Source organism: Haemorhous mexicanus, chromosome 8, assembly GCF_027477595.1.
Source record: "Haemorhous mexicanus isolate bHaeMex1 chromosome 8, bHaeMex1.pri, whole genome shotgun sequence".
In the NCBI taxonomy this organism is placed as follows: Eukaryota; Metazoa; Chordata; class Aves; order Passeriformes; family Fringillidae; genus Haemorhous; species Haemorhous mexicanus.
In genome coordinates, this window is record NC_082348.1 from 11,299,538 (window position 1) to 11,318,664 (window position 19,127).

At 39.6% G+C, this 19,127-nt stretch overlaps 1 protein-coding gene across 5 annotated transcripts; it reads left to right on the top strand.

The window, feature by feature from the left end:
• Positions 1-6: 6 nt before the first annotated feature.
• On the top strand, positions 7-19,127 carry IQCB1 (IQ motif containing B1). Of its 5 annotated transcripts, XM_059852735.1 has the most exons (15): positions 8-323; positions 471-700; positions 1,103-1,238; positions 1,521-1,683; positions 3,337-3,466; positions 6,007-6,100; positions 7,156-7,255; positions 7,637-7,809; positions 10,337-10,449; positions 11,545-11,654; positions 15,562-15,704; positions 16,133-16,281; positions 16,726-16,854; positions 17,235-17,391; positions 18,504-19,127. In XM_059852735.1, exons 3-15 carry the CDS (start codon positions 1,223-1,225, stop codon positions 18,731-18,733), a joined length of 1,707 nt encoding a protein of 568 aa, XP_059708718.1. In that variant the 5' UTR covers positions 8-323; positions 471-700; positions 1,103-1,222; the 3' UTR covers positions 18,734-19,127. The 5 variants fall into 5 exon arrangements, with proteins under 5 accessions (XP_059708716.1, XP_059708718.1, XP_059708719.1 ...); XM_059852733.1 differs by lacking the exon at positions 1,103-1,238 and having other exon boundaries at positions 7-166; XM_059852732.1 differs by lacking the exon at positions 1,103-1,238 and having other exon boundaries at positions 9-323.

The window sequence follows — 19,127 nt, forward strand, 5'->3', positions numbered from 1 at the left end:
AATGCACCCTCCTCCCGCAGGGGAGAGCGCTGGTTGGCGGAGAGAGGCCGCGACCACACAGCTGCGAGGGGAGGGGGGCGTGGGGGAGCCGTCGCGTTGGAGACGGCGGGATCGGCGTTCTAATCCCCCCTCCCTCCCCCCACAGTGGGGGAGCCCCCGCGCGGCGGTGAGAGGGGTCGGGGGTGCGTGCGGGTCCCCTCAGAGCGCCCGAGGCGGCCCCGCGGCCTGGGGGCTTCGCGGCACCGGCGCCGCCGCTCCCGGGGACAGTGACGCCGGTGGGAAAGGGCACCGCTCCCTCTGCCCTTTCCCCGGCCTTGGGTGAGGTGAGGCCGCTCCTGCTGCCCGCCCCGCGGGGCCGCGCTCAGGCTGCCCGGCTGGAGGTGCTCCCTGCCGGTGGAGCCGGTCCGGCGGCCCGCGGCCTCGGGAGGGAGCGCGAGCGGGGCTTCCTCCATGTTTGTTTCTTTTCTTAGGGGCAGTCCTGCAGCCCGAGGCTTCCAGCTGCTGCTGCAGGAGCTGGGATGAAGTAGTTGAGTGAGGACCCCGCGCCTTAACATAAAAAGGAAAGAGGCTGGAATCGATGGTCCTGTGCGCTTCCGGCTGTTCCCTATGGCAGCCACGGACCCCCAGGTCCTGGCCTTGGCTGCTCAGATCACTGAGAGCAGAGAACAGGACATCCCCCTGCTGCTGCTGAAGTTAAAGGGTAATTAATGACGTTCCTAAAATAAAATTATGAACTGGTGAACTAAGGCAAATCTTGCTCCTGTCTACATCCTTAAATACAGAAGTTTTTTTCTGAAACTCTGTAAGGAAGACTTATACGGCAGCTTTTCCTGAGAGTGGCGTTTGACTTGGCAAAAAAAAGGAGGAGGAGCTGAGGAGCAAATGGACAGATTTTTTTTCTGCTTTTCAGCTGTCACGCTGATAATGTGGGCCCTTTCCCTGCTGATACAGGCAAGGATCTTACATTTGGTAAAATCATTTCTCCTAGCACTCTTTGGGCAGAGAGCCAGGGTGGTTGTCTGTATTCAGTTTTTAAATCTTAACACAGAAACAAGATCCTGAGCTCCTGTGTGACTTCTCTGTCTTTCCTTCTGCTATACAGCCACTGCTCATAGGAATGGTTGAAACAAGTCAGGTCCTGTTCTAAATTGGGATGTAATTATAAGGAAGCTATATGTTTCCCAGTGGCTGTGGTTTTATCTGACCTAGGAAATTCATACAAATGGTTCATATCCCAGGTAATGTATGTTTTGCTACTAAATATGTAGAGAGAAAATGGAAACCTAAGTTTAGCTATCCTTCCCAATTGTCATATACTCTTAAAAATGAGTTATAGCTGTAGCAGCAGAAATTGCTGACAAAATATTTAATGCTGTTGTTAGCACTTTTGCAGTTACTTTAATCCTGGATCCTGGTTCTGTGTACATATACTCTTCTTACATTTTAGAAAAAGGAAAAAAAACCCTGCACATCCAGAATCTTATGTTCCTCTTTGTCTCTTTCCTGCTTTCTTCCCACAGGAATTTTAAGCAGTCCTTCCTTAGGATGTGAAGAATCAAATAAAATTAAGCAAGATATATACGGTTATGGTCTTACTCAGTACTGCTTGCTGGTCCTTAAGCAAGACCACTCTCAGCTGCATGGAGCCTGGGCTACTGCTGCCCAGCTAGCAGAGATACTAAGGTAAAATAAAAAAAAAAAGCTAAGAAGTTTTCTTCTAGTTTTCTTTCTGTCCTTTCATTTTGCTATTTCTCTTTTCAAGCTGTAATACATTGGCTCCCATCCAGAACTGTTTGTTGTTCAGGCAAGGCCAGGGTTAAAGTGCAGGGAAGCAGTCAAGAGCAGAGGGGTCAGGCATAGCCTAGTTGGTCTCATTTAATTCATCTGCATTGTGTTTCATTGAGCTGGGGGAACTATGGTGGGAACAGGGTTTGTGGACAGTACTCACCAGTGCAAGAGTTTTTACCCAGTAATTATAAAATTTTGAATTGTAGCTATTTAAAAATTGTTATTTTGTGTGCTTAGATTTCATCTTGCAAAGATCGTCAACCCGATTGACTCACTGCTTGGCTTAACTGAATTTAAATATTTATTTAATATACCAATTTGAAGTATCTATTTACATTTATAAATATAATAGATGACACAGTTCATACAGACCAGATAACCTGATCTAGTGATATTGTGAGAATGGCATTGTAAATAAGAAAACTTTAAACTCAACCCCCCAGTGATCCAATCTCAATTTTAAATGTCAGGAGGAAAAATAATACATTTTAAATTTTCCTCAAGTTTAGTTTTAGCTTAACTAAGGAGTAAAATTCTAAGGCATGTAGTAATTATATGACCATCTCTTATTTATGCTATATCTGAAGTATGAATTTTTAATTCATAATGAGGAATTTCAGTCAGGGATGCAAGAGTTATTACCAGAGTAGTGTGAAACTTAAATCATCCCTTAAAAGCTGTTTCAGTTGCAGAGACTACTGAAATTTATTTTAGCTCTAAAAATGTCCTTTTGTAGCTAGATGACTCTCAGCTTCATGCCTAGAATTTGTTTTCCAAGGGCTTTGGTAGACAGGTTTATGTGTGTGCATTCCCAAAATGTTAATATAGCCTAGATAAGATGTCAGAAAGCAAGATTCATAAAAAGTCAGGAAGGCTCTTTTGTTGCACTGGTATCAGTGCTGAGTGCAGAATTGAAACAACTTACCGGTTGCAAAACATGCAGTTTCTTGTAAAAAGTCTTCCAGAAATAACCAACGTGTTGCGGTGAATAAAATAAGAGAGCTGAGATCTGGGAAACTGATTTCTAGCCTGCATGCCTTCCTCAGTTTGAGAAAAGTTGTAGACAGGATCACCGATGGTTTTGTGGTATATTTTTTGTACATATTTTTACTGACAAATGTGCACCTCCTTCATCATCAGGCTTCCTTTATCAGTTTTTTTTCTACCTTTCTATCTTACTTTTTTTTTTCTTCTTTATGACCATCAGAGCCCTTCCCTAGAATATGGAGCAAGCCTGAACAGGTTCTATGAAGCTAAAGGAGAAAGTGTGTTGAATATGTTTTTAACTGAGAAATGCCATAATAAGTGGTAATATGGTCTCCAACCTGTGAGTGGTTGCTCTTCCTTGGAGGCAGCCACCTTGGAGCCAGTCACAGCAGTGAGCTGTTGTTCAGAGGGAATTGTCCCATGCCACTGAAGCATTTCTCTGATGACGTGACATTCATTCAAAGTTGTTCAAACAGACCTTTAACTATTCAGGTTGACTTTTTTCCCTTTTTTCTTTCTTTTTTGTTTTGTTTTGTTCTGTTTTGTTTTACTCCATTTCAGTCATTGTTGTGTAGGGCTAGAGGTGAAAGAAGATCCTGAGGAATTTTACAGGAAGTTTCTTCCTTCAGTTATAGACAGCCTGCTGGTTTTGGGAAAACGCTTGCAAGTACGATTTATCCGAGCAATCAAGGTATCGTTAAAACAGCAGAGAACAGCTGCAAACTTTCTGTATATTGGATAAGTAGGATATTATTCTAGGGACATGGTATTAGGAAAATTTATTTTCTAGAAATTGCAGTAGGTTTTCTTATGCCTCCGAGCTCTGAAGCTGAAATCTGTAATTGTCCAGCATTTGCTCCATGACTTGTGCAAAGCCACTACAAAAAGCCCTACAAAAGACAGCATCCCAGTCACGGTAGTGTCTTAACTTTGCATATAATTAGTTCAGCCTTCATAATGACTTAGTTCTCATTAAATTTATTCAACTTTACAAAAAATGCTTTAGGGAGCCTTAAAATTTTAAATCAGATTTGTTGAAGTTTGTTCTGTCATTCAATTTCTGCTGCATAATTGGCAAAAAAATTCTAAGAATGCTCACTATTTCTGAACTTGCAAATGGAGAATGCCAAAGGCAAACTTCATGAATTTATAGATTTAAACACTTTCTCACATTTTCCTCCTTTTTTGCAATGAAGAAGGGTTTTGCTCAGCAAGGTTCCCTCATGCTTCTGGAGTATTCTGAGTTCTAGAATCAGAAGGAAAAATACCCCCAACAAACGAAAACCCACAAGTAATTTAAATTACCATCTTCATGGATTCTGGCTGTTTCTTTTAATATCCCCACTTCTCCACACTATCTCATTTCTTGGCTCACTGGCTTCTTGCACTTAGCCAAAGTTTTCCTACAAAGTATTGTGATAGACACTACAGACAATTCTCAGAAAGCATCAGTGCAATAACATAGTTTCTGTTAGTGCAGTACTTGAGAAGTGCATTTTGGGCTTGACAAGGAAGCTTCCTAAATGACATCCCAGGAGACTCTTATCCACAATATGTAATTTCCCCCATACTTTCTTATTATGTCTCAGCCTACATGCTACTTGAGTCATGCTTGTGGGCAAAGATTTCTTTTGAATGCAAATGCAGTCTACATTATAATTAGTCCTTTGGCTTTTAAACTTTGTGGTCTCGGAGGTGACTGGGCACCCAGACTTGATGCTTGCTCAGTGGAATTTTGGAAATCCACTCTACCAGTAGAGATTTAAAGTTTATTCTACTCTCTTTTGCTTTTTGTACAAGTTTTTGAAGTCTATGAAAGTAGTGAAATGGCTTTCAGAATCTGACATGTTGCCAAAACACAGAACAGATAATATTACAGTTTAACATATTGCTGTTATTTTGTATCTCTCCTTGTCAGTATGGACCAAATACAAAGTTAAACCTTGACTGAGGGCTGGGGCTCCAGCTGGGATCTAGGAATAGGCTTCCTGGGGTTTCATTTGTGGAGGCTGAATTAGTGTGGGATGTATGACCTTGTGCTTTGTAACAACATTTGGCTGCAGTGTGGTACTGTCAAAAACCCTTTGGCTGTTCCACACACCAATATTACGAATTTCCAGTAGTCTGTGTTTGACACTTGGAATACAGACTGGAACGTACATCTGTATGTGCATTCACGTTTTAAAACCGGAATTCCTTCTGGTCAGAGGGGAGCACTGGAGCACCTCTGCAGTGAAGAAAGGCTGAGAGATGGGGTTGTTCAGTGTGAAGAAGAGAAGTCTCTGAGGAGAAATTATATCACCTCCCAGTACCTAAATGGGCTACAAGAAAGATGGAGAGGGACTTTTTACAAGGCATGTAGGGACAGGATAAGGGGTGATGGCTTGACGCTGAAAGAGGGGGGTTTAAATTAGGTATTGGGAAGAAATTCTGTACTGTCAGGGTGGCAAAATACTGGGACAGGCTGCCTAGAGAAGCTGTGGATGCTTCCATCTGTGGAAGCATTCGAGGCCAGTCTTCATGAAGCTCTGAGAAATCTGGTCTACTGTTAAGTGTCCCAGCCCATGGCAGTGGGGCTGGAACAAGATGGACTTTAGGTCCTTTCCTGCCATTCTGTGATTGATTCTATGTTTTTTTTCCAGTCCAGTGCTATCACAGGCAAGCACATGATGTAGTCTATTTGGCAAACAGATCAAATTTCAGCTTTATAGTGGTTTGGTGTTTGCTCCCACACCTCCAACTAGGAGGTGGTTCCGAAGCTTCACCGTACCAGTTATCAGGAACCTTTTTCATTTTGACTATGTCCTTGGCCACTTCATACCTTTTTTTATTTTCCCCCTCTTCTTTAAAGTTATATATTTCCCACTTAGTGCATTAAATCTATGATGCATATTTGCTGAGCTATTATCTGTCATATCCCTCCAATGCTATCAAATATCTTTAAGACGTAAACAAGATTTCTCTCTCGTGGTTGTGATTTTTTTTTTCCCCAAATGGATGTTTTTATTTTTTTAGTATCCTCAGATCTTCTTGATTGATCTCTGACCTCAAAGGTCTCACAAGTTGGGGTGGTTTTTTTTACTAGTTACTACAGTTTCACCAACTTCATTTGGAAATTTGGTGGAGTTTAGTTGCCAAATTCCTGAAGCATACAAGCCTTCCCATGACATCAAGATGAAGTCCTTAATAAAGATACATACACATGTTATTACCTACTTCTCTCTTGTTTAGGATAAAGAAAAACAAGACTTCTTACACTGGTTCCAAATAGTAACTAATGCCATCTGCTGGCTGTTCGGTGGGCATATTCAACTAGCAGCATGTGGTAAGGAAAATGTCAACACACAGAGAACCTGAACATTTATTTATAGCAACTACAAGTATCAAAATTCATTCTTAAGCTAATTTCCACCTAGTCTTCTAAACTTGAGTAGAAGTTAAATCAGTCTTTTTAAGTAGTCAGTTCAACAGTAATATCTAAAATGGTAAATATCCACTAAAGGGAAATACTCAAAAGTTCCCTTTCTAGTCTTTCAGAGATAAATATTTAAAGTGTCATCCTGTAATTTCTCTTTGTAAGTCTGTACCTTTTAAAAATCAGGTTGTTGGGGTTTGTTTTTTTCCCCAATAAGAGACAATTGATCTTTTCCTGTGTGTGATTAAAATATGCAGAAATTTGACCAGAGTACATTGCTAGACCTTATTAGTAGATGGATTTGGAGACAGATTTCTGAAGTTTTTGACATGACAGGAAATTTTACCAATATCTAACAAACTTCACTATATATTTCTGACCAAAATAAGCTTTCATTTAAGCTGATGTTAATCACACTGATTCTGAAAAGCAGAATTTGGTTTTGTTTCTATTATTGGACAAAAGCCAAAGGATCATAAGATGTGTAACTAAAAACACACATGGTCAGAAAAATTACTGAATACATAATAAAAAAGATGGTGCTTTAATGACATCAGTGTAGTTGCATTAAATAATCTGGGGCAACAAACTGTCAAGGTTGAGGTCCTTAACTTTTTTGGATGTTTTTACCCCAGTGTTAATTCCACTGTTGCACTGCTGTTGTAATTAAAAGATACTGTTGTAATATAAAGGGATTTAAAGCTTTCATTCCCTTGCAACATCAATGCCTGAGGGATGTCCAAACGCAGAAAAAACAGGATTCACCGTGTTTTGTGGAGGTTGAAGTAGTTTAGTTATCTCAGTAAGTTTCAGGGTTAGAATTATAAATGAGGGAGTTTGTTCCAGAAACAGTGTCTGGTTTTACTTGCTATGACTTATGATGAAGTTTATTTGGTTTATGGTGTTTTCAAGTCTGGTTCTGATTGCATGATTTCTTGTTTGCTTGTTTTTGGTTTTCTTTGCAGTACTACAAAATGATCGCTTCCTGCAGTTGTTAATAACAGATGATGTTGAAACAGCAATTGTAATGATGTCTGTGTTAAACAATATTTTGAGGATCAATAGGTTGGTTGTTTTCTTATCATTATTTTTCTTAATAATAAATATATAAGGTAGTTCATCACTGCTTGGTAAAATAAAATCATTTCATATGCAAGCATTGTTGTGTTTTATTGTTTGGGGGTTTTTTCCCCTATTCTTTGTAGGAGAAATTAAAACCATTAAAAAGCTGGGATTTTAATCTTCTTAAATTGAGGGAGTGGTAATTGGTTGATTGAAACAGTAGTGCTGTCTGGATCATATTCCTGGTCCAGCTAGCTGGGCATCTTGTCTTGCTGTATATAGCCTGACATAGCTAAAAATAAGTCACTGTTAAAAAGCTCATGTTTTTCAATTAACACTTCTGTTCTGTCCCATTCCCCCCTTTTTTTTAAATTATTTTTTAAGTCCTGTCTTGCTTCAAGTTGAAGAAGAGACCCTTCACTCTGTTTTGGATGAACTTGTTTATAAGCTTTCCTCTACCACCAATCCTGCTGTAGGAAGTGCTGCCACAAAACTGCTGTTGTTAATGGCAAAATCTTGCAAACAGCTTGTGCGGTTATTCACGGCTCGCTACAAAGGTTTGTAAACATGCATGGAACTGATCACTGAGCCTCCTCTTACATTCCCTGTGAAAATAAAAAGATAGAGGTTTCCCATTGTGGTTCAATAACCCTCTAGTACAGGTGGAAACTGCAATGCCATGTTGCTTTCTGGGTTTTTCCTCCTTCTGTTCATTTTCATTGCAGTTTAAGGTACTGTACCTCTTTCTGTTTCCTAGATTTGTTTTCTTCTGTGTACTGAGCACTCTGCATGTGGCAGCTTATCTTTAAGTTGTTGATTGTGATTTCCAGCCTGATGGGCTTTTGCTTCTTTCTTTTACCCTGTGCAGGTTGGTTATTGAGGGATCCGCTGGCAGGGTGCCTGTACTGCCACAGTCAGAGAGCCCTGTGTCACATCTGCCACAGTGCTAAGGCTCACTAATCCAGAGCATGAAAGTTTTACTTAGTGACCTGCTGACCCTGGCTGTTGCAGCTCTGCTCATCTGATAGGGGGCTGTTTAGTTATCCAGGAGCTGACTGTCTTTTGATATCCAAGTAATTGGAATGAGCTCTTTCCAAGAATTCATAAAATTAGTCTATCATTTTGTCTTGATGCCTTCATATGATAAGGCTGAGTATGTGTATAATTTGTTCTATGTTATTCATTCCTTAATGAGATGTCCCATTTAATGTTTCTGTCTCTAGCATAGTAGGAAGCTCCAGGAAACCCCTTTGTACTTTATCATGCTCATGGAGACTAAGGAACAGGCATAAAATTTTCCATGTCTTTTATGTTCTGGATGTTATTGAGGGTCAAAACTACTTGTGAGCAGCCTCAGTCCTTAGAGGACAAAGACAGTAAAAAGAAGAAATGCAAGGCAAAGTGTCCAATTCCTATTTTTTGCACTTTTGCTGACTACTTATTATACAGTAACAGCCAGATAAGTTTCTGGATCAGATGAACAGCTTTGCCACTCTTTTGCCTGCAGAACTGAGAGGAGAGATTCCTTGTATTGTGGAATTAAGTATAGTGTGCCTAAGGCTGCTATCACATTGTGGATTCTTGGGAAGCTGCCTTGATGGTCTGATCATCCCAGCTGTAAATGCTGGCTTGTTTGAAGTTGTAAGGATCTCCATCAAAGGGTGCTTTATTTTGCTCTAGAATCACAGTATGCCACAGTCATTTAGAAACTCTTCATCTCTCTCCTGTACATGTTTCCTCTTTCCACTAAGAAAAGAAAAAAATTACTTTTTTCTCTATTTTTTTATTATTATTATTTTAAGTTAGAATCCCTCTATAGTTTTAATTTGGGCTTTGGAATCCTTTAGAGACTTTGAGGAATAAAATCAAGAGAAAAAACATTTCTACCATCTGGCCATCTCACTGAAGTCCCTTGGCTTCACAGTGGCAGTGTGAGGTGCTTTAGTGTGAGCTTTGCCAAGTGAAGGCAGACTGCTGGAGGTGAGAGCACCTCCAAGACCAGCACAGTCCCTATGTCAGGTTCCCTGGAGGGCCTGGCCTTTTGTCTTGCATGGGTTGACACATCTGAGAGGCACACTTCTGTCAGTAGCCAGAAGGAGCATATGGCTCTGTAGTCTGTAAAGAGACTGTCAAGTGGTTGTGTCAGACCCACAGCACTTGTGTGAGGGAGCTCTCTTGTGTAGCCTGGCTCCCTGCTTTTGCAGGGCTCAGGCAGCTTTGGGGTGCCCATTTGGAGTCCTGCCTGTCTCTCCTGTTCACCTGTCATTGTTTTTCTAAAATGGTGCACATGGTGCCACAGAGGTGCCATTTCTGTGTGCTCCAGATCCTGTAAGTACATTTAAGTATTGTGTTTGAGTTGCCCAGTGTATGAATATGTTTATGGACAATAATTTGAAGATGGAAGAGTTACTTGAATCTGCAGTTCTTCAGGAGGCAAGCATGCACATACTTCCTGCCCTCCTTCCTCTTCCCTCCAACTCCCTGTAGAGCCTCTAGGCTCTTCTGAGAGTTGTATGACACAAACGTTTTAGCACAAATTACTATCTACTTGCATAGGGAGTGTGTGTATGTTGTGCGGGGAACACAAGGGTGCTTTTTAGCTACTGCAAACCCAAAAAGCTCTTTTGTTTCATGGATTGGATGCACATGCACTCACAGGTAAATGATGCTGTGCAGACATCAAACAGTTCCAGTTGGAAATAATTAAATTTTACTATGAAAAAATATGAAAAGGGTGTTAGCAACACCCAGCACTTGTGTCGTGCTTTGAATTCTTTTTAGCACCTTTCAATGACTTATTGATAAGACACTGAAAGTACACTGGTAATTTGACTGTCAGTGATATAAACACAATACTGACTCAGACATGCAAAATCACTGGATAATACTTCTTTGTAATAGTTGGAGCACCAGACATTCTTTGATAAGATTATGCATTGACACTCAAAGATGGCTGATGGTCTTCAGCTCTCACACTTCTTTGCACATGAAATCAGATTTAATTTGTTGATTCACAGTTTGTTACTTTGAGAGCCTGAAAGGATAAATTCACGTTACTGAATTAGCATCTTCTCTTTCTCTTAGGATTAAAAGGGCTTTTAAGTAAACAGTGGACAGGCAAAGGATTTGACAGGGAGGTCAATCAACTCTTGGACCTGCTGTATTTGGAACAATCCAGTGGAAAAGGAGAAATGCAGGTGATTAAGTTTAATGTGACTTTCAGATGTGAAATCCTATTTAGATATGAAATCCTATTTACATGTAATTTGTGTATGTTTAGAATGGATTTACTATATCACTTTGTAGACACTTTTCAAAACCTGTGTTATTATTTCACTATGTTAATTAATTTTTAATTACCTTTTTGAAATTATTTTATTGTAGTTTTTTAAAACATCAAGAAGTTGCTCAGTCATTAAAATATGGGACTGTGACTCAAGAGACTGGCTTTCTGTGCAGATTCACCATAGATTTCAATATAATCACAGGGGGAAAATAATTAATTTTTTTGCTAACTATCAGATTAAAATAACTGCATCTGCTTTTCTCACATCAGTGTTACAAATTTAGATCTCTGAATTCTAGGCAGCATTTACATAGAACTAAGTCATATACAGAAAGTGTGCAGTAAGAACACCACCTGGACTGTGTTCCCAATAAAAGAGACAATGTGTGTTTCAGGAGCATCTTTAAAAAAATTTGCATGCAGGTTTCTCAGAGACAATACTTCAATGAAAATCAGTTATGTTTGCAGAGACTGGCTTTCATCTTCTACAGAGCAGGGCATTTTGTGATTCAGTTTGTTTGTGTTTTTTTAAAAAAATCCATTTAAGAAGAGAATAGATTTTTTTTCATGTTAGCATTTCAGTGACTTCTGATTGTACTGCAAATGTAACATTTTTCCTGCTGCTCTTTCTCCAAAGTTGTTTTTCTGTCCTCTGTAGTGTAGGTATTTTGATTGAATCACCATTCAAAATATCAAGTGCTTCAGATGTTTTAAATACAAATGTCTCATATTGATTTTACATATATATATATATATATATATTTGTGCTGTAGATTCATTTGTTTATCACAGACAGCATCAATACAGGTGATCAGATTAGCTGCTTTTGGGGCAAGTATAGAGTTCATGATAATAACTGTCTCGTAAGACCTTAAATTCTCCAATTTGATGCATTTGAAAACTGGTGGGATTTGGCCAAATGTTGATACTGTCCAATTCTGCAAGCAGTAATAAAGTGTTTTTATATGCATAGACAATATTCTACCAAACGTTTTATTAATTTCAGAAGCAGCATGAAGCAGCTTGTATAATCCAGGCAGCGTGGCAGGGATTTCAGACAAGGAAAAGGCTGAAAAAGCTACCCCAAGCAGTGGTCACTTTACAGAGAAGCTTCAGGTAAACAGTATGACTTTGTGAAAAACAGTAAAGAACAGGATCTAGTACGAAGGTTTGAGTTGGGCTGGGTTTTCTCAAGTCACAAAGGAAGAGGAAAAAATTCAGTCATCTAATTCAGTGTCCTGTTTGAAGTAGGCCCTGCCTCAAAATGGGATCTGGATGCTCAGGGCCACATCCATTTTAGTGGTCTCCAAGGATGGAGATCCTACCATCTCACTTGGTCACTTACCTTGTGCTGGATGATTTGCCTTGTGAAGAATTCTTGCATTACAAGCAGTGGGAATTTTCTTGTTGCACTCTTTATCACTGCTTCTCGTCCTTTTTCTGAACACCCCCATGAATCTGTGTCTGCTGTCTAACACTTCTTTAGGTAGTGAGAGACAGATTTGCCTTCCTTTAGGCTAAACACACCTTGCCTGTCCTTATTTATCCTACATTCCATGGCCCTAATTGTGTCTCTGTTTGGACAGTCTCTATCCCTCCCATTGCACTAGAAGATGACGTACTGGCGGTAGGACAGATAACTGGTTAACAGTTAACTTGACACAAAATTGCTCTGTAAATTACATTGGAGCTATCGTGGAGCTTGCGCATGCCAGAGTGCTGCAGAAACCAAGGCCCATAGTGCTTGGCCCATAGTGCCAGTGTAGAGCTTGCAAGACCTTGTTCTTCATTAATTTTTAAATCTTTGGCTCTTTGAAGTAGAGTTACTTCAGTGACCTAGAAATAGTATCTTCTGCCTTGGAGCAGCAGAGAAGAAGGAAGCTATGTAAATAATGCTTGTCTCACTTGAATAAGATTGTAGCAGTAATGTTAGCATGTGTTAGGCTAACTGTTTTGAGAAATTTAGTTTGAATTTCACATAGGTTAAGGGATTAAAATCAAGTGTAAACTCTACAGCAAGTTTTTTCAAACTCTTTTTGCACATTGATCATTACTGTGTCAAAAGTAGATCTTATAAATAACTGTCAAATCACATTGCATTGTGACCAAAGTAATACAAAGCAAACAACTATGCTTTGTTGTCTAGACTAGTCTTAAGAGGATATTGGACTATCTAAGGTGTAGTTTTTAAATTCTGAAAGATTTGCAGGGGCAAGCAGTGTGTCTGTTGCAGATCACTGCTCACTGCACTTTTGTAATGGAATCAGACCTCCTTGTCACTCCTTTTTACTCCACCATACACTTGAAGCCAGTATTTCTTCCTTCATAAGGCACCTTGCAATCCTGCAAGCTAAACTTGTAGCCAGAAATTTTGGATGATTGGCTAAGATTTAACATGGAAAAGCAGCAGGGAAAGGATGGTGAGACTATCAGCCATCACCCAGATGCTTGACTCCCTTATGTCATATTTTCAATATTGTAAACATTAGTGTGTGCCTTTTATGTAGCTCTTGAGTCATTTAAATGGACTTTTGAAAGTCTTTGTTTAATATTGAGAGGAATGGAAACTTAATGTCCTTACAGCTGTGTGTGTTCATGGCTCACTCAGTCCCAGTGCACTGAGCAAATACAGTAACTGTACAGTGCCAGTGTTGGTTTTCTTCTGTCTACCTCAAAACATTATACTGAAAAATAGTGTTTGCAACACTGTAAACATGACTTTAGAAGAGCTTTTAAGAGGACTTTTTAATTTTTAGCAGTCAAGTTCTGGTTATGTTCACAGCTTTATTTTAGAACAAGTGTGGTTAAATAGTGCCGAGATTGAAACTCCAAACTTTGCGCACCTGCAGCTGCAGAAAACTCTGCAAGTTATAAACTTTTGAAACTGTGGTTTCAGAAATATCTCCTCAGTGAATGTTAAAGCCTGTGGTCTCTCCTTGAAGCTAGTTCACTATTACATAGTGAACTAATTGTAGGACATTTTAAATGGCAATAATTTTTATTAATAATGCATCAAAAAGGAAACCATTTTACATTTCTAAAGAGATGACCAGAGGGAGGCTGCTCTGTGCCATAAACTGCAGAGAGAAGCTTGGATCTTACCCTGTGTATGTTTTACTTTAGTTCAGAGGCAGTTCCCTGTCACAGTGTGGTCTTGTGCAAGCAAATAGATCTTATCATTAGGAGAAACAGAGGACGAATGTGTCTTGCAGACTATGTAGGAAAGAATCAGTATTAAAGAATCATTTAAATACCTGACAGACACTCTTGGTTTCACAGATGTGCATCTGAAAAGTTTATGAAACATTTTTGTAGTTTTCAACCTAGTCAAGCTGATAAAAATTGATGGGCAAAATATTAAAAGTTTTATCAAGAAAATGTGAACAAAAGTCTTGTTTGATCCTGTGACTTCATTTGTCTTAGAAATATAATATTTGGACTAAACTATTAATTACTTAAATTAAAAATGTAAAAATTTACAGCTCTAATTTGTAGAAATGTGTGGGCTGAAAACCTTTAGTTTCCTTGAAACCATTCTGATACAATCACATGTATAATGATCTGTCTCTGTAGGTAGGTGTGTGGGCACACCTCAAGTCTGCATTACAGTTGTAAAAGGATTGTGGTCTGTCAGATTGTGGTGGAGGCTTTTTTATCTGTTGAGGTCAGATCTTTAAATCCAGAGCATTTCTTTTACACATCGGTTTCCATCCCAATCTCTCCCAGTTTTAGAGACTAAAGAGAAGGTATGATTGGTGGAAAAATTCTAGCTCAATTTATACTATTGATGGGAAACACAAATAGCTCATTAGTAGTATGAGTCTAAAGGTATGTGCCATGCAGCAATAGCAGAATTACCTGGACATTAGGTCTAGTCTGTGGACATTTTCCTCCTCTGGCATCCCTTATACTTCTACTCTGTCCATTGGTCGGTTTTCTTTCCTAGTGCTTAAAGCACTTCTTTCATTGTCCCCAGAAAAGTGCTAGAGGAGAGCAGAACTCTAGGCTAGGGGCCCAGGGAGGGTACTCGGGTCCTGACGGGGGAAGTGATTTTGCAGCAGTGGGAGCAGAGAGATCCCATTGTTACCTTGTTGTGGGGTAAAGTTGTACATTCTCAGGTCTTAAGCTGCTAGGTTGAGTCCATTGGGATGAGAAGGGACAGTGAAGGGAAGGGGAGCTTTAGCTCACACCTCCTCATACTTCACTGAGACCATGGCCAAGTGGTCTCAGTAATTATTAGTATCAATACATCAGTATATTAAATATTTCATGTTAGTCTCTATATTGATATGTTGCTGTGTATTTCATTGATGTACATGTTGTTAGTAGCTTAAACACTCCAGGCCCAGTTGCAGAGTTTTCAGCTGTCTCATCTGTGAAACTTCTGCTGCAGATTTTCCAGTGCACAGCAGGACAACATCCTAACATCACATCTAGAACAGATCAAGAAGAATTTGCAAGAAAATTCTTTCCTAGCATTCTCTAACAAAGTTGATGGACCAAATGTATCAGTCTGTATTTCTGGAGAAAAAAAATCCCTCCAAAATTAAGAAGTGAGGCTTGGCAGCCAACATTCTGATCTCCTTTTGTAGTCAGTACAAAAATAATTGTATGTATTGTGGGAAGCAGGTGCCATGCATGCTGATGGATGGACTGGAAAAGGTGGATACTGGAGCAGACGGCTAATGTTGCTTTACCTCTTCAGCAGATGATGGAATCAAAATTGTTGTTCCAGTTCATTCTGGCTGTGAATGTCCCACATGAAGCATCATTCCCTTCAGAGTCCTTAGAACTTTATCCTAAGTAAAGATTCATACTTTGATTTTGTAGAGTGGTTCAGAGTTTTTCGTCACTATAAATAATGTGGTAACTTGTTAGTTTGCGGAAGAGCCAACAGCTGGCATAGCAGATTGTTTTGTGGATTTTCTTTCTCAATGCTGGACCATATAACACAAAGAAGAGGAGATATACTTTAAAGAAATGTACAACTTAAGGTAATTGTTAATGTATTTGTGTATTGCAGAGCTAAAAGGGAACAGGAGCTGCAGCACTTAACAAAACAGAAGGAGGATGAAGCTCTAAAACTGCAAATGCAACTTCAGAGACAGAGGGCCATGAGACTCTTCCATGAACGGCAGCTGGCCTTACTGGAAGTTGTCCATGCCAGTATGATTTACATTAAACTACAGCAGAAGATTAAAGTGTCTGGGTGTCCTTAGGAACAATTTCCCCAAATCTAATTCCCAATCTTGCATGTCTATTTGCACTGTAGTCTTACTGTCTCTTCTCCTGACCCAATTATCTGAAAGAGAATGTGCTAATTCCTCCAGGGCTCAGTAACTACTGATCAAGATCTGGTGCCTTCAAAATGGTGCAGGAGTAAGGGAGAGATAGTTTTCTTGTGTTACAAAGCTCCATTGCAGCTATGATCTGCAAGACCTGACCCACAGCCTGGAGACCCTGGGGAAAGAGGGGCTTTTAACTGAGAGCACTCAAGTTTTTTTGGTGCTCTCTAGCTTGAGAATTAACAATGTAAATTGTTAAGAGAACCTAACCCGCAGTCTTCTAACTGTGGATTTTTGTTTCCTTTGTAGGTCAGGTGAATAAATACATGCAGGAAATGGAGGAGAAATCAGCATTAACTATCCAGAGATTCTGGCGAGGGTATAGAGCAAGAAGAATTTTTCATCAGCAGAAACAATCTCTTAAGGAGTATAAGGCAGCTGTCATCATTCAAAGAGCAGTACGTATTTATACTTTCTTCTAACAGTAGATAGGACTGAGTGGATTATTGTGAAGCCTCATAAAACTGTTTATTCTCTTACTGTCAGTATAGCTGTAATTTATTAAAAATTATTCGGGGGGATAGTCTAGACCTACAAGTTGCTTTAAAGGGTTAAACCTTGTATAGGCTACAAAGCCTAATACAGTCTTGCAACTAAAATATAAAAGCTTTGAAACCCAGGATTGGAATGTCACCATACTACAGATGAGTCACTAGTTTATTGTGAGTGTTGTTACTATTTAGTGTTCATGCTGACCTTGTATGTTGTCTTTTCAACATCATGGCTGCATTTAGACTTTAACAGATGCAGTACTGAAACACTTTCACTGATTGTTTACAAACAAAGCAGGAAGACAAACTTCCTCTCTGTGATTGTCATATTCTCATATGTTCCTTACAAAGGCTTGCAAATTCTTGGAGAAACGAAGGAGGAGAAGACCTCTCTCTCCTTGGAAAGAACCCAAGGGACTGACTGATGAGCAGAGACTAGCTTTGCAGCAGAAGGTGGATGACTACCTCAAATTGCATCCGGTCTGTTTCTTAGTCATTTCATAATTTGCATTATTGATGCAACATAAAATACTGTAGGGATGAAATATATTCATCTTTATAAATTATGATCAAGATAATCCATTTGAGGTATGTATGTATTAACCCTGCTTGTTTGGCAGCAAGGCACTAGGATATTGGGGATTTTAACCATTAATCTAATAAAAAGTGTCAAAGCAAACGGTATATATACATGATGATGGATAATTTTGAAGAGAGTTGCAGAGGAAGCAAAATTACAAAGTTAACAATTAGGAACAGCATTTGCATTCCCTGTTTAGACATTATTCTGCCCCCAGAAGTAGGCAGTTCTTGTATCAAAATAACCAGCTCCTAATGGTAACAAACTTACTTTCCTCCAGGCTTCCCAAATGTCAGAAGAAACGAGTAAAGAATTGCATATGCAGGCTCAGGCAAAGCTGGCACAGTTCCTGCTGAGGAACAGGCTGGATCAGAGAGCAGCGCAGCGGAGAGAGGCTTTGCTGGCTCAGGTCAACACCGATGTGGAGCTGCTAATGAGTATGTGACTGCTCTGCTCATGGCTTTGATTACCATTTGTATTAAACCAATTTAGAGGGAATATTAGAGTGAGCAGTGGTAAAGCCTCATTTCAAAACTGAAATATCTTCCTTCCTTTGTCAAATGCCTTATCTTGAGATCCAGGCTTTGTTAGAGATTATCCAAGTGCTGCTGTAGGTTCCGGATAAACACTTGTTTTTCAAGGAGCATCTTATTCTTCTGCTGAAAGTCTCTGATATGTTCACAAGAAAAGCAATGGCCCTGTAACAGGCATTAGAATTTCTTAGAAAGAGGGTCTCACACAACCTATTCACCCGCATTTGTTTTGCTTTGGTTTGTTTTCTTGTGTTATGAGTAAGCTGCTGGTTAAAACACTCTCACCCCTTCCAGATGAAGAGGGAAATCTTTGAGCTGTGATTTCCATGTTTTTGTTTTCTCTGGCCTGGCTTTAAGTGAAACAGAATTCACTACTGTGCTATCTTAATTCCAGACAAGTGGCTGCATGAAAAAGCAAGAGTAGCAAACTGCAGCCACCAGAGAGCACCCAAGCTGGGCAGAATTCAGCAAGTTACTGAATTCCATTAGTTTGTCATGTGCTGTGTCACTGCAGCTCATCACTCCCTGAGGAGGCAAATCAGCAACACACTTACACTGTGTTGGGTCCCCCAAGCAGGGAAGCCACAAGGCTGCTGCACCAGAGCAGTGGAAACACCAAGCTGATGTCACCCTGCACCAGGAGCACTGATCCATAGTAGTCACCAGGAGATCCTCTGAGGTCTGAACCTCCACAAGAAGTCATTTTGGTGGATACCACCACTGCACCTGAAAGAAGTAGTCCATGTTTTCCCTTTCTTCTTTCTACCCCATTGTGTATTTCTTTTGTCAGATTAGCCTTTATTTGGATTGCCTCTCCAATCAGATTTATGATTTTTCAGGTAGTCATAAAATTGCAATGCCAGCACAGGGAAAGGAGTGGCCTAGGACAGTGGGAAGTGGGTGGGTAATGTTCCCCTTTTTTTTTTTTTTTTTTTTTTTTTTTTTTTTTTTTTTTTTGGTTAATACTTGTAGAACTACAAACAAAATACAGAAAACTCTTCTTCCTGTTCTTGCAGATGCTCCAGGTTTAGCAGAGACCACAGAAAAAGATTTTGGTGCCTTTATGAGTCGATCAATCCCTGTAGCTACCAAGGCAAGACAAGCCCACAACACTATGCTAAAATACACTCGTTGGCCATGGTGGAAGAAGCTTGGAGACGAGTTTATGGAGGATGATGTAATTCCTGATGATGCTATAAACACAGAACTGGAAACTCTCTTTATTGGAGGAAGGAAATCCTTTTAGGTAACAAGCAGAAGAATTTCATATTCAACCAGACTCATATCTAGCACTATGCACTCACTTGTGTATGTTTTTAAGGAAGGAAAACATTTGAAAAAGACTGAAAAAGACCAAGGCCTTATTTTAGTCCATTTTACTTAATAAGAATCCCTTCTTGTACATCAAGAGTTGGATCCTATTGATTGTGCTGTTGAAAATAGGATTTAGATACTGTAATTTTAAATGAAGGTATTTTGTAATTTGTATCTCTTTAAAAGTAAGTTCATAACCTTTGGCTTTTCAGTTCTTATTCACACTAGGATGCATAAAGAATCTGGCCATTGTAAAAGCCTGGGATTTTATAGCAAAACATTTTATCAGGTGATGTGCTTTGAAATAAAAATGTGTCCAGAACAAA